The 20867-nt window shown below is 47.0% G+C and overlaps 1 protein-coding gene across 1 annotated transcript; it reads left to right on the top strand.

Annotated features, from left to right (window-relative positions):
* Window positions 1-558: 558 nt before the first annotated feature.
* On the top strand, window positions 559-18920 carry F2R (coagulation factor II thrombin receptor). The gene is made up of 2 exons (XM_052646806.1): window positions 559-646; window positions 15771-18920. Exons 1-2 carry the CDS (start codon window positions 559-561, stop codon window positions 16964-16966), a joined length of 1284 nt encoding a protein of 427 aa, XP_052502766.1. The 3' UTR covers window positions 16967-18920.
* Window positions 18921-20867: the final 1947 nt, after the last annotated feature.

The following is a 20867-nucleotide window of genomic DNA, read 5'->3' on the forward strand; positions in this document are numbered from 1 at the left end:
ACACTTGTGGCCAAGCTCGCGGGTTTCCCAGTGCGGCGCAGCGCTCGGCCTGAGTCGGGCCCGGGGAGGGACGGGCTGGTGGGGGCCGCGACCCGACGTTCTCCGCTCAAGTCCGTGCTCCCCGGGTGAGCGGCGGATAGCTCGCGGGCCCACGTCGACGGGCCCAGGTAACGGCTTCTCACTCGGGGTCCCCCGCGGGGCGGGCGGCCCAAAGCGCGAGGAGGGGCGGCTAGACGGCCGAGCCCCGGCTGGCCCGGCGACGGCGCAGGCACCGCGGGCGGGCGGCGGCCGCGCCGAGGCGCACGCTGGCCGCCGGGGGGCGCCCTTCCGGGCCCGGCGCTCGCGCGCCCCGCCCCCGCCCGCGCCCCCGGGGCCCTTTTTCCCGACCGGCGCCGCCCGACGCGCCGAACTGCCTCATCCTGCCCAGAGGCGAGCGCTCCGCCTGCCCGCGCGGCCGACCTCTAGACTCCGCGCGTGCTGCCCGAGCCTCCGGGCGGCGGGCCAGCCTCCCCGAGCCGCGCCGCCCCGGCCCCGCCGAGCGCGCCGAGCCCCGGGACAATGGGGCCGCGGTGGCTGCTGCTCTGGGCCGCGGCGCTCGGTCTGTGCAGCCCCCTCGTGTCGGCCCGCATCCGAGGCCCCAGACCAGGTGAGCGTGGGCCCCGAAGTCCCCTCCGGTCCGGTCCCGCAGCCCCGGGCCTCCGCGGGACCCCGGGGGTACCCCCTGACCGCCCCTTCTCCGGGAGCCCGCTGCGGGCTCGGCCCGGACCTCTCTGCACCGACTTCTGGAGCGTGCAGGGTGTGGGAGGTGGACGAGGAGGGCTCGAGCTGTCTTGGGGAAGCCGAGGCACCTCGTTGCATTTGTTGTCACTGCGGGGCCTGTTTCTCCCAGGACCACCCCGAAAAGAAAGGGGTTTCACGTTGCTCCACCAATAGCCGGTCCGGGTTTTTTTTTTTTCCCCCCAAGATGAGGTGGAGAACCGCTCCCGCTGAAGTTTTGTTTTGTTCTTACGGCTTTTCTTGCACATTTTGAAGGCGAGGAAAGGGGTGTAGAGAAAAGCTTGGTCCCGTGGCCCGTTCAGTGGAGAATCAGGACCTGCCGCCCCGCCGGGCACAGAAAGGCCTTGTATCAGGGGTGGTCGTGGTGCGGGATACCGAGTGATAGCTAGATCGCCACGAGGCGGTGGTCGGCGGGCTTTGTTTGCTTGTTTCCTAGGACCCAGTCTTCCAAGCGAGTTGAGGCAACAATCCAGCTCCTCACAAACGGCTTCCTCAGCCCCTGAGGGGTGAAACCATTTCAATTTCTGATCTGCTGGGAGACGGAGGTTTCTCACCTAGAATACATTTATTACTGTGCCCTGCGTGTATTTTTAAGTATCTGGCTGTCTGAGCAAATAAATGTATTTTCCAACCTCTCCCCCTTAAAAAAACAGGGCAGAAACGTTGCCTGGAAAGAGCCTAGATAGAAAGGGATGGGGAAAATGCTTTTATTTCTTTATAGCGATACAACTTTGTAAGCTTTCTGACCGCTTCTTTTATTCCGAGTAGTAACAAATGCTAGCTGTTTTCCTTATCTGTGAAACACTGTGTACTCTGTATTGTTTTCGCAACTTGGAAGGAATACAGGCAGCTGGAGACGGAGAGGTGACAGAAACACACAGAAACTGGTTTCTCTGCTCTCCATCTTTGCTCAGGGTGAGTTTGGAGGTGAGGCTTTTCAGAACCCTGAGAGGCCCACACAGGAGCCCAAGGTTTTGCAGCAACTTCGCACGTTATCTCTTGCGATATTTGGGAAAGCAGAGAACTCCAGAAAAATTGTGCATGGTGACATTGATGTCAGATATCACTTTATAGATTTATTCTGGGATGTGCTCTTAAGAACACAGATTTTTGTTTGAGATTTGGATGGTGAGGTAGAGAATAGTTTTATATAGATGCTGCAGCCATTGTGTCACCTTTCTTCTCAGTGGATTCCCTAGGAAGGTTTTTGGCCTCTTGTTAGGGAGTGAAGTTCAGACTGCTGTTCCCCACGCTTGTTACACACATCCACCTGAATGGTGCATGCTAACAGGCTGCTATAGATAGAGTTGAATAACATTGGCCAATTCATCTACCCCGGATTCTGGGACCACTTTATGAGAGAGAAGAAAAGAGGATGAGAAAGAAAAGGCACTCTTGTTAAGTATTGTATTGTGTGTTTAACCCTGGGCCCAGAGGCGTTTTCACTACACATTGTCTCATTTCACCCCCTCACATGTTTATCCCCTTTTGCCAATCCTGAAACTAAGTCTCAGAGACAGTGTACCTAAATTCCAAAAGGAGGAGGGGTTCCTGGATGCAAGAAATAGGTAGGACCTTGTCTTTGGACAGAGAAGGCGATGGCACCCCACTCCAGTACTCTTGCCTGGAAAATCCATGGACGGAGGAGCCTGGTAGGCTGAAGTCCATGGGGTCGCGAAGAGTCGGACACGACTGAGCGACTTCCCTTTCACTTTTCACTTTCATGCATTGGAGAAGGAAATGGCAACCCACTCCAGTGTTCTTGCCTGAAGAATCCCAGGGACGGGGGAGCCTGGTGGGCTGCCGTCTATGGGGTTGCACAGAGTCGGACACGACTGAAGCGACTTAGCAGCAGCAGCAGTTGTCTTTGGAGAGTTTTAAGCCCCATAAAATCAACCAAAAATAGGTCTGCTTTTTATTATCACTGTGCACCTGCAATTCTAAACAATGCGTGTCTTAACCACCTTTATCTGGTGGAAGGAATCGAAAGACCCCAGTCATAAGAAATCCTTCCAGGACAAGCCTTGCCCACCAATTTGAGCTTTCTCAAAGCACTCTCAGACTTGTCCCCACTTGTTTTGGCTTTTCCTGCAAAGTGGCTTTTCCACTTTGTGGGTCTGTCATCCCTCAGCAAAGATTATAAACTTCCATTTATCCCTTTGGCATCTATGACAGATGTTCACTCAGCAGATACTTGAGAAATTCCTGAGTTCATTAACCAGTCTACATTCCTTTGTCCAAGCAGTATAAGTGAGACTCTCTCATCAAAGCGAGTCAGTGTCCTAGAAGTGATGCCCATTGATTCTCTGAAGGTCTGGAGAGTAAAAGTTGCCAGAAGCGCTGATGGTGACTGTGGCAGAGGGGGTCGGATGGGAGAGTCCATGCACTGCCTTCCTACCCACAAAGTCAAGCTCAGTTCCTTAGTATAGACGAAGGTGCCTCTTCCCTTGCAGGATGGGTCCCAGCCTCTGCCCAGCCTCCCTTGTTACTGAGCCTCCCCTGTTACGTAATCTATCACATTACCTGTACTTCACCCAGCCCCCATCCTGTAGTTCCACCTCCCAGGAGCTATGCTTTCTCTGGCTTCTGTCCCCAGGCTATTCCTCTGGCCAGAATGCCCTTCCCACACCCTACTTGTTCACATTTCATTAAAAACAGGTACTTTACGTCAAGAACCTATTACAGCCAACACCCTGCCTAGATACATTACAGACACTATTTTACTTATTCCTGTATCCACCGTTTGAGTAGATGGCATCCCCATTCTACAGGTAAAAACTGAGGCCCCCAAATGGTTAAGTCACAAGTGCAGTTACAAGTGAAACTGAGATTTGACCAGAGGCCTTTTCCACTAAGTGCAGTTTTCTCTACTGTCCACTATGAAGAGGAAGCCATCCGGACCCCCCAGCCCCTCTGACAGCAGAGCAATAATCCTGCTGTGTTTCCCAGGATCCCAGAAGGCAGAGTCTGGGCCCCGTTGGCTGGGGAGCCCAGGTCTAGCACACAGAGGTGTTTAGTAAACGTAGATGCATCGACTGTGGTACCCTGCTTTTCTGATGCAGATGATAAGGCAGTCTGTGACTAGACCTTGAATGTGCAGGTTAGTTGGCCGTTACTGAGAGGCTGTGATCTTCCGCCCAACAAATGACACAAAACGAGACAGTGAAGCTGCTTGAAGCCAAGCAGAAACCTCTGAAAGTCAAATTTCTAATGAATCAGCAAGTCGTTTTCTACCCCAGCATCTAAATCACGTATAACTTCCCCCTTCCCGTGCTTCTTTTTTACATTCATTCGCTCCTTGGTGACTGGGGCACTGTGTTCACAGGACACGTCCTGCGGCTGGCCCACGCTTCCTGCATGTGAGGACAGGTGCCGAGGCGCCCTGGCCCCTCCTCAGGAATCCTCTCACGTCATCTGTGCTGGTTGCCCTTCCAGCCCTGCCTCCTCCTTTTCAGTTCAGCATGTCTGTGCCCTCCCTTCTTTCTAGCTCAGCATTTCTCTACCTTTTATGTCTAAACAGACGAGTGTGCTGTCAGCCCTGACTTGCAGCTCCCCATCTGCTGAGTTTCCTCCTCTGCCAGCCTGCTTCCGGCCGTTGCTTCCCTGTGCCCTTGCTGCCCCCCTCTCCTCTCTCGGGCAGCTCACTCCTGTCCTGTCCCCGCTCAAACGGACTCAGCTGAGCCTGAGTTGGAGTTCCGCTGAGACCCTGGAGTCCCTAGGACCCTGCATTTCTCTCGTCTCACTCTCATTCTGGACACACATCCTTCTTTTCCCTTGAAACTCACCCTTCCTCCCTTCTTTCCCTCTCTTCCTCCTTCCTCCTCTCCCTCCTTCCTTCCTTCCTGTCTTCCTCTGCTTCTAAAATTGAGGTCAATATTGTTCAACACAGGGAATGTAGTCAATATTTTGTAATAATTTTAAATGGAAAGTAACCTTTCAAAACTGTATAAAAAGATTACACTGAAATGAGTGAAAAGAATTTTTAAATAATTGCATTAAATAATATAAGATTGTGCGATTGAGCATATGACACAGAAGTGCAGTCTTTCTTTGACACACAGTGCGGAGGAGGGGAACGGAATGAAGATATATTAGAGTTAGGGACTGATGCTGCATGACAGTTGGAACCTACCGGAAGAAATAAAGAGGACCAAACTGGGAAATAACATTAATATCAAAATTAACTCTGCTGCTGCTGCTAAGTCACTTCAGTCGTGTCCGACTTTGTGCAACCCCATAGATGGCAGCCCACCAGGCTCCCCCGTCCCTGGGATTCCCAGGAAAGAACACTGGAGTGGGTTGCCATTTCCTTCTCCAATGCATGAAAGTGAAAAGTGAAGGGAAGTTGCTCAGTCGTGTCCGACTCTTCGCGACCCCATGGACTGCAGCCCACCAGGGTCCTCCATCCATGGGATTTTCCAGGCAAGAGTACTGGAGTGGGGTGCCATCGCCTTCTCCAAAATTAACTCTATAGATATAAAAATAATTAAACAAAATTGAGGTAGAATCTACATAGAATAAAATTAACCATTTTTAAGTTTACAGTTAGTAGCGTTTAGCACATTTACAGTGTGGTACACCTACCGCCTCTATCTAGTTCCAAAACATTTTCATCACCTCAAAAAGAAACCCGGTCACCATCACGCGCTCGGCCCCATCCCCTGCCTCCAGCTCTTGGCAGCACTGATTTGCTCTGGGTTCACCACTTCTGCGTATTTCCACACACGAATGGAATCATATCGTGTGCAGCCTTTTGTATCTGGGGAATTGCATCCCCTTTACTGTGGGATACTCACAGAACCCCAGAAGGATCATCAGGAACCCCAGCCTGGGTTTACTTTTGACTAGGATGACAGTATCCAGGACTCACAGTTTCGACATTGAGAGTTTTCTGTTTGTTTCCCTACTTTGTGGTTTATTTCATTCTGCTGTTCACCTCCTCATGCTTATGCCCCAGACTGTCAGAATACACAGTTCTCTGTCTAGTCCGAGCTTCCCCCAGACAACCTCTCCCACACTGACCTTGGGATGTGTGTGTGCTTAGTCGCTCGGTCGTGTCCGAGTCTTTGTGATCCCACAGACTGTGGCCCGCCAGCTCCACTGTCCATGGGGATTCTCCAGGCAAGAAAACTGGAGTGGGTTGCCATTTCCTTCTCCAGGGGAACTTCCCAATCCAGGGATCGAACCCAGGTCTTTCTCGTTGCAGGCAGATTCTTTACTAACTGATCCACCAGGGAAGCCCTTACCTTGGGATGGTGCTTGGAAAAACCCATGAAGTGATGCCTTTTTCTCCATCCCAAGGCATCCAGTGATGTTTGGCCACTTACCAGGCCATTACAGACCTTTATTTGCTTTCAAAAGAGCCTGCTTTTGGAAATAACAGGAATAATCTGAAATTTGCACTACAAATGTATTGAACTTCAGGAAAGGACCTAATCTAATCTCATCTAGTTACACTTCAAGTCTGTGGTGGATTAAAAGTCAGGCATTGTGTATTATAGAGAAGCGTTTTCCAGTGTTTTCTTTTTTGCTGATCAGCAGTAAGGACTCTAAGGAATATGCTTTACATGATGACACAGTTGCTGCCTGTATGTTCAATAAATGCCCAGGGACAGTCACGGTGTACAGTAACAAAAGTTTTCCCAACCAGTACTCAGCTTTACCATGTGCTATGTGTTCTGACATTTTCTATAAGATTCTGTCTTTTAAAAGCTTGTTACAGTCCCGTGCGTTGATTTCATAAGCAGCGTCAAGTCTCTAGCGTCATCTGAACACTGGCGCAGCAGGCGCAGCGCACTGTCCTGCGGCCGTCAGCAGAACTGAAGCTTATGTGGCCTTACAAGAAGAGTTCTGCTTTCCAGGAAGTGCTGTTTATGACCGTTTCTATCATCTCTAGAACGTAGCTTCTTTCAGTTGGGGTTTACAAGCTGCAGTAGGACTTGAGTGGGGTTGGGGTGGGAGCGTGGGAACGTTTGGTTCTGGGGAAATCGGTGATTATAAACATCCTTTACTGTAAATTAGTTTTCCTGTCAGCTCGGCGTCCTGTAGAGAGCGGTATCCCCACGCCTGTCCCTCTTGGTGGAGAACGGGCCTGGAGGAATGGGGAGAGCCAGGATCAGAGTCCTTCCCAGAGGCCCTGCTAGTTTTCTGACACCACGAGTTGAGTCAGGCCCTGGCCTTCAGGAGGGTCCCCCACACACGTTTCAGTGCCTGCAGTGGTATCGGGCACTCTGGTGTTTACATTTTCTGGTTAGCCTTGCTTCCTGTAACCCCTACGCCCCTGGCTTCCCCCCGCGTTTGCTTTGCGATGCTCCCTGCCTGCTGCAGAGGGTGGGAGGGCCAGGGGCCGCCGCGGGCAGGGGCTCCCGCAGGCAGGGGCCATCCCGTCTTCACTCTGCAGTCAGGGTTTATCTTATTCTGTAATGCTTGCTTGCTCACTGACTTGCCTCTGCCTCATCTGAAGCAGTATTCTAAACATCTCTTTCTCTATTTTGTCCTTGACCATCTCTTGCTACATCTGTCCTGTGAGGGCCGGGTTGTTGGCACGTGGTTGGTGCGTCGCCAAGGTCAGAAGGACTTGTGATTCCCAAGCAACAGCTGTGCCCATCATCGGCCGAACTCACACCCTTACACGGCTGTGTCCCAGTTGCTGTGTATAGTTCCAAAGGGTGGGCAGATTGTTTGCTGAAATGCTAGAGAAGAAAAGCGTCCTTTCAGGAGTAGGTCCTGAATTCACAGCTTTTTTGAAGAGACAGGGTACGTGGTGTTCAGAGAGCATGAGCTTCAGAACCTGGCAGAGGTGGCTCAGGCCCCGGCTGCCCCACTTTCTGCCTGTGGGGCGTTGGATCAGTCACTTAGCCTCTCTGCGCACCCATGTTGTCTGTAAAATAGGCGCTGTCATGCTTATCTCATAAAAATACTGGGGTTGCATGAGGTAGGTAAGTGAAATATTGAGCACAAAGTAACTGCTCAACAAATGTGTTCTTCATACCCGCACCCTCCATATTCCAGAAACGCCTTGGAAGGACTGGTATCCCATGAATTCTCTCAGTGGAAAGCTGTGTTCACACAAACATTCAAGCACCTTTTCCCCTTCAAAACTAACACGAAAGAGAAACGCAAAAGAAAACTTGTCTTTAGTTTTTGGTGGCTAGTAAATGTGCATCAAATGTTTTTCTTCTTTTATTTTTCACTTTTCATTATGGAAATTTTCAAAGCTACCCAAAGTGGGCAGTAGAATTACCTTCTGTATGCTTTATCTGTATCCTCACTTTCCTCCTCTCCAAATGGACAATTTTAAAGCAAATCCCAGACACACGGTATCTTTTCACGTGTAAATATATATCCTTAGAGATAAGAACTCTTTTCTTCAGGTAACCACAATGACGTTCTAACACCTAAAATGACTGAACAACAGTTTCTTAATATTGTAGCTATTCGAATGCTCAGTGTTCACATTTCACTGACTGTCTCATAAATACTTTTTCGGTTGGTTTATTTGAATTGGGATCAGATGAGGTCCGCTGCTGCATTAGGTTGATGTATCCTTAAGTCTCTTAATCTGTGATGGTTTTCCCTCTCCTCTTTTTTCAAGGCTCTGTGTCCGAGAAACTGGGTCATCCCTCTTCTAGACTTTCCTATTACATACTGGGTCTATGCAGCAGGGCTGTTCAGCGTGCCTTTCTCTCCTATGCATTTTCTATAACGTGGTCCATTTGGAGGCTTAACCTGATTTATTTGGTTTTTCTCCAAGACTGCCTGACCTAGTGGTGGTGTGCACACGCCTGTTACATCGCCTGTTATTTGTTTGTTTTTAATTTGTTTGGCTACACCAGTCTTAGTTGTAGCATATGGGATCTAGTGCCTTGTCCAGAGAGTGAACCCAGGTCCCCTGCACTGAGAGCGCAGATCCTAGCCCCTGGACCACCGGAAAAGTCTTGTCTCTCTTTTTGAGACCTTAAGGTTACGCAGTGGACTCGGGTGTGGTCAGGTGACCCAGTTATCAGAGAGTTCCTATCACCTAACCTATCCTTACACCTCACTTTTTAAGAGACTAATAATCTTTGGACTAAATCTTATTTCATTAAGTACTTCAAGATGCATTTCTAAATCTGTCATTGTTTCTATGTTTATAAGCTGGGATTATTTTATAAAGTAGAAGTTTCCTTCATTGACTATTTGGCTTCCCCAAAATATTTTCAGTATAGAAAAGGCAAGATAAATGCTGAATCTGGCCTTTATTTACCAATTTTCATACTGGGTCCCCTCATTTCATTCAAAAGTGACCGAAAAAGGTTTTATTTTCCTTGAAGCATAATTATGAACTCATCCGTTCAGTCACTCAGTCGTGACTCAGTCACTCAGTTCTGACCCTTTGCAACCCTGTGGTCCGCAGCACGCCAGGCCTCCCCGTCCATCACCAACTCCCAGAGCTTACTCAAACCCATGTCCATTGAGTCGGTGATGCCATCCAACCATCTCATCTTCTGTCGTCCCCTTCTCCTCCTGCCCTCAATCTTTCCCAGCATCAGCGTCCTTTCCAATGAGTCAGCTCTTTGCATCAGGTGGCCAAAGTATTGGAGTTTCAGCTTCAGCACCCGTCCTTCCAATGAACACCCAGGACTGATTTCCTTTAGTATCCTCTGGTTGGATCTCCTTCCTGTCTCTCAAGAGTCTTCTCCAACACCACAGTTCAAAAGCACCAGTTCTTTGGCGTTCAGCTTTCTTTATAGTCCAACTCTTACATCCACACATGACTACTAGAAAAACCGTAACTTTGACTAGACAGACCTTTGTTGGCAAAGTAATGTCTCTGCTTTTCAACATGCTATCTAGGTTGGTCATAACTTTTCTTCCAAGGAGTAAGTGTCTTTTAATTTCATGGCTGCACTCACCATCTGCAGTGATTTTGGAGCCCCCCAAAATAAAGTCTGACACTGTTTCTACTGTTTCCCCATCTATTTCCCATGAAGTGATGGCACCAGACGCCATGATCTTAGTTTTCTGAATGCTGAGCTTTAAGCCAATTTTTTCACTCTCCTCTTTCACTTTCAAGAGGCTCTTTAGTTCCTCTTCACTTTCTGCCATAGGGTGGTGTCATCTGCATATCTGAGGTGATTGATATTTTTCCCGAAAATCTTGATTCCAGCTTGTGCTTCTTCCAGCCCAGCGTTTCTCATGATGTACTCTGCATATAAGTTAAATAAGCAGGGTGACAATATACAGCCTTGACATCCTCCTTTCCCTATTTGGAACCAGGCTCTTGTTCCATGACCAGTTCTAACTGTTGCTTCCTGACCTGCATACAGATTTCTCAGGAGGCAGGTCAGGTGGTCTGCTATTCCCATCTCTTTCAGAATTTTCCAGTTTATTGTGATCCACACAGTCAAAGGCTTTGGCATAGTCAATAAAACAGAAGTAGACGTTTTTCTGGAACTCTTGCTTTTTCGATGATCCAACAGATGTTGGCAATTTGAACTCTGGTTCCTCTGCCTTTTCTAATAGATCTTAACAAATATGGCATTTCTCCCACATTTCCATGCATTTCTGTCATTATTCTCTTAATGATCTTTGGCCACTGGGAAGGGCCCTTGGACTGACTTCAGAGTCTTTCTGACCTGACCCTAATGTTCTTTGAAGACATTCAGGGCTCGTCTTGGGCACTTCCTCCCCCACATCTGGCACCAGCAGTTTCTTTAAGGAGCAGTTCTTTTCCTAATGCGTGGTTCCATCTGAGATCGTGGAGTATCCCACTCATGTTGTTTTCTGCTTGGAGTTAGTATGTTTCCATCATTCTTCCATCACCCCCTTTTTGATTGCTCTTTAGCCTGTAGTGTTGAGTCACTGGTGGAGAAGTGCAGGGTACAGCTGTCCTTCTCTATGAATGTAGGCAAGGTCCTGGGATTTCTGATTTCTTAACCCACCAAGGGTGAGCCCTCTAGGCCAGAGCTCTGAGTCAGAACTAAAGCTGGCATATTCTGGGAGGCTGACATGGTATAAATCCAAGGATCATGAGGGACCTTGAGAGAACATCTGGGCACCACTCTGCTTCTAGGCCAGATCTCGTCAAAGTCAGAAAAAGTGCCGTGCCTGACTTATAATTTCTGAAAGTCTCCAGAGTTAGAGAGTCCACATTCAAACTCATTAGCAATATTCTATGTTCAACAATCAAAATTACTCTAGAGCCATATCAAGAAACCTGAATTAAGTAAAACTTTTGCAACAAATATGAGGATCAGTTTTAGGACTTGTCCTAGTTTTTTTTTGTAAGCCATCAGTTCAGTTCAGTTCAGTCGCTCAGTCATGTCCGACTCCTTGCGACCCCATGAATCGCAGCACGCCAGGCCTCCCTGTCCATCACCATCTCCCGGAGTTCATTCAAACTCACGTCCATCGAGTCGGTGATGCTATCCAGCCATCTCATCCTCTGTCGTACCCTTTTCCTCCTGCCCCCAATCCCTTTAAGCCATAACTTACCAATAAAAACACAGATGGTTACAGGCATTTTCGATCTGCTGACAGGCACTTTCTCCTTGACCTGGGACTAAAGTAAAAGCAAGATTCCCAAACTCAAATTTCAGCCCAAGGGGCACAAGCTAGTTGGATTTATCTAGTCACCTGGAATTGGTTTTATTCTCTCTTTGATGCTGGTATACAGTTAGATAAACAAAATTTGCTGACGTCCTGTAATCCCATAAAGACCAAAATATCAAAATCTGTTGGTGGCAAGAAAAGGTGACACCTTAGGCAATGATATCTAATCACAGGATTATGCATTCTTCCTGGGCTCCAGCCTATAAAAATGTCATGTTCGAGTGGGCATAAAGTTTCTGTCGTAAACACCATACTGCCCAAGAAGGCCGAGTCAGAGGAGAAATTTTTGAAAACAAATACTGATTCCTAAAGTGTTGGGTTGGCCATAAAGTTCATTCGGGCTTTTCCATACACTATGACAGAAAAAGCCGAAATTTTTGGCCAACCAAGACTAGCTACAGAGCAAAGCCTAATGACAGTTTTATATGTTCAGGCCACGTGACCGCGTCTAAGAGTTGAGTTGTGAGTGTTCGTGGTGTTCCAGGGTGTCCCTCCTCTGGGTCACGTCCTGATGCTCATGTAGCTTGCACACAGGCATGTGTGTGCTTTTCTCCCCTCTGTACATGACATGACAGGTCCTCAATCTGGCCAAGCCCCCAGAGGACTTTCTGCAGCAGAAGGTCATGTTACTTTAAGGTTCCTGTGGGTCAGCATTTTTAAGGACACTTATCTTTGTGGTCCTGAAGTGCCAGGACTCATTCATTTCTGTTCTTCCACCTCCCACACATTCATGACTTCTAGGGTAGCCTCACTTCCCTCCCACGGGGGCCGCTGAACCAGGGTCCGGTTCCCACGTGAGCAGATCAAGACACACAGCGAATTAGATGCATCACAAGAGGAGGGAAGTGATCCTTGAGGGAAAGGTTGTGAATTTGAAATTTGATTTACGGCTCTGAATGCTGGGGCTCTGTACCTTACAGCCTCTTCATGTCCCTCGTCACATTGAAAAACTAAACACGGTTATATGTTGAAGGAGGGAAGAGGAAGACAGATTCCATCTTAATTTCTTTGCTTCTTCTTTTTTTTTTTTTTTGCTCTCAATTGAGAGCAAAAAACAAACTACATTGAAGTGATGGGGAAGGATAATATTTTCTCACACTGGTTAATTTTTGAAGATTACAAAGTGGACATATATCCTTATTTCATGTGTGATGCTCCAAGCTGCCAGATTTGCGGGCCAGGCAGGTACTGGATCTTCCCGTTTTAGTGATCCTGAGACTGAGTTCAGAGGAGGTAAGTGACTCCTGGTAGAGCCACTTGTTTGCTGTTGTTCAGTCGCCCAGTCGTGTCTGACTCTTTTGCAACCCCATGGACTGTAGCCCTCCAGGCTCCTCTGTCCATGGGATTTCCCAGGCAAGAATGCTGGAGTGGGTTGCTGTTTCCTACTCCAGGGGATCCTTCTGACTCTGGTATCGAACCTGCGTCTTCTGTATTGCAGGTGAATTCTTTACTGCTGAGTCATCGGGTAGAGCCAGTATTAGAATGCAAATCTATAACTAAAAGCCGATTTAAGGACCACACCTCCTACCTGTGGGGCAGGGTACTAGAGAGACTTGGAGGTTAAATAGGAACTGTTTCCCACCCTTAGGGAACAGCCGCGATCTGTGTACACTCAGGCTCATCACTGCAGATTTTTGTTCTTCCTGTGGCACAGATCAACTCATTCGTGCTCTTGCTGAGGTCATCTGACCTCGAGCTTTCAGTACCAGGCCCTGTTCTACTATGTATCAGTTGGTGCCATTCTAGGTTTGCTCTTCATTTTGGAAATAGATGCCAATTTACTGTGTTTTATTTTGTAGTTCTAGAAGTTCCGTTGGTTGGTTTCATTGCTGTTTTCTATTTCTTTGTTCATTTCAATGAAATCTTTCTCTTCCCTCATTAAGCATAGTTGCAGCACACCCTTTAAAATCCTTACCTGCTAGTTCTACCATCTGAGTCATCTTGGGATTGGTTTCCATTGATTGTCCTTTTCTCTTGAGACTGGGTCACACTTTCCTGATTCTCTTTATAGCGAATGATTTTTAACTGTATGCTGAACATTATCCTACTGTAAACACTCAAGATTTTGCCTTATTTCTCTAAAGAGTGTTGCTAGTTTTGCTTTAACAGGCAGTTAATTTGGTTGAACTCAAACTGCAAACGTTTCCTCTTGAGCAAAAAAGCTCTAACAGCTCTTCTATTCTTTTAAGTATAGCAAAGCAGCTTCACATCTCCCCTGAGTGTGCCCCAAACCTGCGGCAGAATTTACACTGGACTCTGCGGCTCTCCATGCCTCTCCGCTTGCTCTTCTCTGCATTCTTCCCTCAGTTTCCAGTGACTGTGGTTGCCCTGAACACTGTCTTCTAGTTCTTTGGGCCACAGAGACTATGAGGTTTCTATTTGAGTTTCAGCTATCTTTCGTGGCACTGACTTTGGCCTCCTCTCAAGCTAAAAGCCACTGAAAGCCAGAAACCCATAGGTTGCCATCTTTTCTTTCAAGACCCATCCCTCCCCTCTCCAACACGACCGTGAACCTACATAACTTCAGGTCATTGATTCCGGGGCGGAAAGGAATCCAGAGTCTGTGTAATTTTTGTCTAGGGGATAGTTGGGTCTGGTAAGGACCTTCTAGAAGCAGCACTCTCTCTTACTGCATCATGCTTTTCTGTGTAAGTTTTTGTTTGCAGGAAGGTTCCACTACTGAAAAATAAAACTGAAAGCTGGAAAATTCACTGTACTTATCTCATTTCCAGCCAGTTCTCATTCCCCGGACCTCACTTCTGAGTGACATGTGTGTCCAGGCTTTGTGGTAATCGCCCCCAGGGATAGAAGCCTCATCCTTTTCCCCCTGGGGTTTCTGTCCCCACTCTTCAGCTCCCCAAAGCCCAACAGAGGCTCTCTGTCCAAGTCTCCTCAGTGATAGAATGACAGTGCAACTCCTGGGACGCAAAAGCTGGTGGAGTTCCAGCAGCTAAATGCTGCATTTCTGGGATGAACATTTCCACTGGATGTTTTTGGTGGAGGAGGGTGGTAAAGGAAGGGTGTTTGCAGCAGAGCCTTTATGGTGATTTCTAGTTGACACTCAAAAGAGCCTGGCTGGCCTGGCATCTGCTTGGATGCATGTGACATTTTGGAACTGAGTTGAGGGAGGCACTGACCTAGAACTGGTGCTACTCCACTGACCTACTGAGGAGGGAGACGGGGAAGATGACTCAAGTGGTAGGTGCCTTGCGGTTTTATTAGACAGTAACCTAAGGGACTGTTTGGACCCAAAGATGATGACAGATTTGGGACATTCTACTGTGTAAACAAGCCAAAACTAGTAAAGAAGAGCTTCTATCACCTAGATAACTGTCATGGAAACTGGGTCCCCTCAGTCTTGCTCAAGGAGAAGGCAATGGCACCCCACTCCAATCCTCTTGCCTGGAAAATGCCATGGACAGAGGAGCCTGGTGGGCTGCAGTCCATGGGGTCGCTAAGAGTTGGACACGACTGAGTGACTTCACTTTCACTTTTCTCTTTCATGCATTGGAGAAGGAAATGGCAACCCGCTCCAGTGTTCTTGCCTGGAGAATCCCAGGGACGGGGGAGCCTGGTGGGCTGCCGTCTATGGGGTAGCCCAGAGTCGGATACGACTGAAGCGGCTTAGCAGCAGCAGCAGTCTTGCTCAAAGTCACCTCTAGCTCCATAAGCTTTAAGATATTCCCTCAACTTTCTGTGTTGATTTTTCCATGAGGGAGAATGGATCTCAAGGGATGGCCACAAACCAAATGAAGGAAAAAAAAATGTATACCTGCGGGCCTATGGAGGAAAGAGAAGTCACACAGCCTGGGGTGATTTGTTTATAGAGACAGCGGCCAGCATAGAAAAGAAGTCATGGCTTTTTTCTTTCACAGCAGCCTGTACTCAGCCTGTCCTAATATCTGCAGGAGAGATCTCTGAAAGTCTGTGGTTCACCGCATCTCTCCGAGGAGCAGAGCTTGAAAAGTGTTTGCTTGTGCCAGAAACAAAATGTGGTACACTACCTTGAGTTAGCTAATTCCCTGATGAAGTCTGGCCTTCCCTGGTGGCTCTGTAGTAATGAACCCACCTGACAGTGCAGGAGACTCAGGTTCGATCCCTGGGTCGGGAAGATCCCCTAGAGAAGGAAATGGCAACCCACTCCATTATACTCGCCTGGGAAATCCCCGTGGACAGAGGAGCCTGGCAGGCTACAGCCCGTGGGGTAGCACGGAGTCAGATGCGATGGAGCACACACACAGAGAGATGCACTCAGATAAAGTCTGTTGTCCACTTGAGTGTCACCTGCTCTTTAGCACCGACTGTCCCAGGAAGAAACAAAAAGCAAAAGTCAAGTGAACTCTCTCCTTGTCTCTTTTGCCTTTTTAATTCATTTAAATTGATTTTTTTTTACTTTTCAGAGACAGAAGCAACAAATGGTACTGTAGGTCCCCGGTCTTTCTTTCTCAGGAATTCCAATGACGGATATGAACAAATCCCACTGCCAGAGGACGAGGACCCGAGTGAAGGTGAATTCACAGAAGGCAGGATAAGCCCAGGAAACAGAAGCAGCCCTCCCCAAAAGTCACCCCCTGCGTTTATCTCCAAAGCTGCCTCGGGATATCTGACCAGCGCCTGGCTCACTGTCTTTATCCCCTCGGTCTACACGGGCGTGTTCCTGGTCAGCCTTCCGCTGAACACCATGGCCGTCATGGTGTTCGTCTTGAAGATGCAGGTCAAGAAGCCGGCCGTGGTGTACATGCTGCACCTGGCCGTGGCAGACGTGCTCTTCGTGTGTGTGCTTCCCTTCAAGATCAGCTACTACTTCTCCGGAAGCGACTGGAGGTTCGGGCCTGCCCTGTGCCGCTTCGTCACGGCGGCCTTCTACGGGAACATGTACGCCTCCATCATGCTCATGACGGCCATCAGCGTCGACCGCTTCCTGGCCGTGGTGTACCCCATCCAGTCGCTCTCCTGGCGGACGCTGGGGCGCGCCGCCTTCATCTGCCTGGCCATCTGGGCCGTGGCCATCGCGGGGGTGGCGCCCCTGCTCCTGCAGGAGCAGGCCACCTACGTGCCGGGGCTCAACATCACCGCCTGCCACGACGTGCTCAGCCAGGAGCTGCTGGAAGACTACTACTCGCACTACTTCTCCGCCTTCTCCGCCGTCTTCTTCTTCGTGCCGCTGATCCTCTCCACCGTCTGTTACGTGTCCATCATCCGATGCCTCAGCTCTTCCGCGGTTGCCAACCAGAACAAGAAGTCGCGGGCTTTGCTCCTGTCCGCGGCTGTGTTCTGCATCTTCATCCTTTGCTTTGGACCCACAAACGTCCTTCTGCTTCTCCACTACGCGTTCCTTTCCCGTGACTCCATGACAGAGGCCGCCTACTTTGCCTACCTCCTGTGTGTCTGTGTCAGCAGCGTAAGCTGTTGCATCGACCCCTTGATATACTACTATGCTTCCTCGGAGTGCCAGAGGCACCTCTCCGCTGTCTTACACTGCAAAGAAAGTTCGGATCCCAGCAGCTGTAACAGCAGCGGTCAGCTGATGCCAAGTAAAATGGACACCTGCTCTAGCAACCTGAGCAGCAGTCTATACAAAAAGCTCTTAACTTAGGAAAAGGGACTGACAGTGAGTTAAAAAGAAAATGTTAAAAAAGCAAATCACCTGAGGATTCAACTTCATCCCTGACCCAAAAAAAAAAAAAAAAAGTGTTTCCTTCACCATCCAAAACAACAAACTTGTGATTTATGTGCCTCCCTACGAGAGCTTGTATATTTGTTAGTTTCAGACAAAAGTAACAGGAATAGAAAACATTATTCCAAGAGAGCATTGCCAGTGTTACCACAAGAACTAAGCGTCTCTGCTTTCATATATTTACATGACATTATATGTGTGTATGTGTGAATTGATACGCATGTACTTATATCATTTGCAGTACAGTATAAAATAGGCACTTTGAAACCCTCTCTTTTTTCACCAGAGACTATGGAAATAAACTCTGATTTTCTGATTTAACATGCAGTTTAGGTTGGAGTTTAACTCGGAACATCTGAAGAAGTCATTCAGTAGTGAGGGATTCTACAGTTTGGAGTTGCACAGCTTTTGCAAATAAATGTATTTTTAAATTGTTCAACAGCAGTGTTTAAATTGTTGAGGGATGAGACTTAGTACTAGCTGTGTGTAGAGAAAGTTCTTTTGTTTTTCTTGTTAAATATATCGAAGTTTGAATTCTTAAAATTATTAAAGCGAGTGAAAACACATGATGTGGGTAGCATTTTTGCTGTTTTCCACGCCATGTGTGTAAACTGAGAATGAGCAGAAGTCCCACCAGTGACCTGAGGTTGGCTTTCAAAGCGTCTTGCCCTCCTCCCCCAGATGAAGGACTCCGGGCAGTAGATACAAGCCAGGGCCACGTGTTTGCTATCCTCTGCTGGGATTCCCTCAAGGGTCGGCCGTGAGCTTATGTTTATTAGAAGTTGGTGGAGTAGGATGTGCCATCCCAAGAGATAATGAATGTAAAGGACTTCCCTGCCTATTTTAAGAATGGAGAAGGAAGGCACGTCTGTCTGCAGCAGTTAGGCTGCAAGGGTCACAGTCAGAGCTACAGAGCAAGCATGGACAGTCATCGCGTGCTCTAGGCACGCATGGGTGCTGGGCAGACAGAGTGGAGTCAGACTGAAACCTACTTTCGAGAATAACAAAGTGGACCAACACACAGTCGACAAGTGTTAAAGAAGTGCATCAATATGTAAAGAAGTGCGTTTAGCCAGATGTCACCAGGCAATGCCACATAATCGAGCCTGCCGGGTGAAGAACTTTGAACATTTGGTTACTGCTTCCTGTGGTTATAACTTGAGACGAAAACATAATATATTACAGGAAGCATGTTTTTAAAAATAAGTCCTTCAGTCACAGAATATGAAATGTTCTATTATAGTGTTATTCAAGGAAGATAATTATAAATTCTGTATATAATATAATCATCAGTCTATGTATCAACATAAGCAAAGTTGTACATAAACGATTGAAAAAAATAAAACATCAACTAAGGATAAAAAGTAAGTCCTTCAGTCTGACTTAATTGGACGCTATTTACCAATGTTTTGTTCAGTACATACTCAAATCAGATTTTTTAAAAAGCATTAATTATGTCAGATTAGAAATGGCAGGAGAAATAGAATTGACTTTGAAATCTAGGAAAATAGTCTCCATTTTTTCCATTCACTTTTCTTAAGAGTTAATGAAATGACTTTAAAAGCATTTTTTAACCCTATGATGAGTATCAAGTATAGAATATCCTCATGTATTTAGCAAAATAATTAAAAATAATGTTGATATATGTCTTTTTTCCTTATGAAAAAATGTTGACATTTTAAACAAACAGAAAGCTGTAAGACAAGTGCTTACCTATTCAAAAGAGCAAACTGTTTCCAAATGCTATTGAATAATTTACATAAAAGTATGTATTGTAAGTAAAAGTTAACATTGTTTTTATTAATTTAGTTACTATATTCATTTGATCTAATTTAGTGAAGATATACTGTCACTGTTTATTCATTGTTTATATTGAAATACATCTGACTTCATAAGACCCATTACTGTATTATCACTATGTGCTTATAAAATATTACATCACTGTTTTTATGTTATTTTTAAAAAATGTGTATAACCTCTATTAATAAATCTGAAGGTTTGCTTGATATCTGTTTGGAATAAAATATTATTGTGCCTTTAGAGCCTGGCAGGAAGGCCAGTCTAAGGATTTAGCTGTTTGTTGTTTAGTCAAGAAGTCACCTCAGACTCTGTGACCCCATGGACTGTGGCCCATCAGACTCCACTGTCCAACAGCCCATGTCTCGTGCGTTGGCAGGCAGATTCTTTACCACTCAGCCGCCAGGGAAGCCATCAATGAAGAGATGATTCGCAGAGGTGTGGGCCAGGGTTAAGGGTAAAGAACCTGCCTGCCAGTGCAGGAGACATAAGAGGCATGGGCTCAGTCCCTAGGGTGGGAAAATCCCCTGGAGGAGGGCATGGTAACCCACTCCAGTGTTCTTGCCTGGAGAAGTCCATGGACAGAAGAGCCTGGGGGGCTATAGTCCATAGGGTCACACAGAGTCAGACACCACTGAAACGATTTAGCACGCACTCACTGCTAGGTTTCCCTTAACCAAGAGCTGGTGAAGAGCCCCAGGGACTAGCAGTTAAGGAAAGCTGTTACACCCCAGGCCCAAAGCAGGTTGGGGGTAGAGGGTGGATACACAGACATTATCTCCCCACACCTTGACCTCTGTTGGTGCCTCCCATTGCTCCTGATTTTAACCTGCACCCCAAGGTCAAGGGAACCTGCGTGATAGAGCCCATAAAGTTGAGTTTCTTGGGGCACAGAGAATGGAATTGGAAGGGAAAAAGAAAAGTACAATTTCTACCAAAAGCTTTGGTAGTTAATTACAAAACTTTCTGTGTCTTTTTTTTTTTTTTTTTTCTCAATCCCTTCTTAGGAAAATTTAAGGTTATATCTTTGAGAGTCTGTTTGGATTCCTGGGTTATGAGCATCTCGGATAGTCTGCAGTTCTTTCCTAGTGAAGAGAGAAACCAGTGTCAGAGGTTGAAACTTAAGGAAGGGTTGCTCTTGAGGGATAGTCCTTTGCCGTCCAACACTCCCTGGGGCAGAGGGAGGAGGAGGAATTAAAAGCAAAGTTATAAGTACCTATGAGAGCTGAAAGTCAACCCCAAATTCTGATAATGTATTTCTAAATGCATAGTCAACAGAAAAGTTATTTCAACTAACAAGAATTATTCGGCACACAGCATTTGTAAGTTAACACATGAACTCAAGTTCCTGAGGCCTGCAGTCTGCACAGTATTTCAGGAATGGATCTATTGAATGAAGTCAGCTCAGGTCATGGTCACCAGAAAATGGGATCCGTCCTCAAACCAGAGAATGACCTTTAAGCTCTTCCATTGTCATTTTTAAAAAATATGCTTGAAACCAAAAACATTTGAATTTCCTTAACCCAAAAAAGTATGTTTTTTTCCACCATGTCAAAAATAGGATTTTAAAGGAAGTGGAATACTTGACTGTTAAATATACACAAGGAAAATTTGAGGTTACAGTTCTTAATTTAAGAAATGAAGAGAAATGTCAATATGTCCTTCAGGAAGTCTTAAACTAAGGGAGCAAAATGGAAAAACTGAAGCAATGTTTTTGAGGAAGTTTTTTCCCTGAGGCCTGGGCCTTTCCACTGGTAGCTTCTCACCTAGGTGCCATCATGAACTGAACTGGGAAAATAGTCACAAACAGTAATTTCCTGGCAGAACTGGCATAACTGTGTGTCAAAACTGCTAGAATAAATGTGCATGGAGAATAATTAACCACAGGATGCACTGAGTGTGGTTTATGAAGGAGTTGCATTCAGGAAGCTGTGACCTGAGCAGAGAGGAGAAATGCTCTGGTTCTGTGATTCTCAGTCCCTGAGACCCTTTCAGAATATGCACCCAGTCAGAACTGTCTTGA

The sequence above is a fragment of the Budorcas taxicolor genome, chromosome 10, assembly GCF_023091745.1.
Source record: "Budorcas taxicolor isolate Tak-1 chromosome 10, Takin1.1, whole genome shotgun sequence".
NCBI classification, from domain to species: Eukaryota; Metazoa; Chordata; class Mammalia; order Artiodactyla; family Bovidae; genus Budorcas; species Budorcas taxicolor.

Excerpts from the sequence above, each read along its gene's own strand:
- F2R (XM_052646806.1), top strand. The coding sequence starts at position 559 with ATGGGGCCGCGGTGGCTGCTGCTCTGGGCCGCGGCGCTCGGTCTGTGC. Across the intron at positions 647-15,770 it reads CATCCGAGGCCCCAGACCAG|AGACAGAAGCAACAAATGGT; the intron begins GTGAGCGTGGGC and ends TTTACTTTTCAG.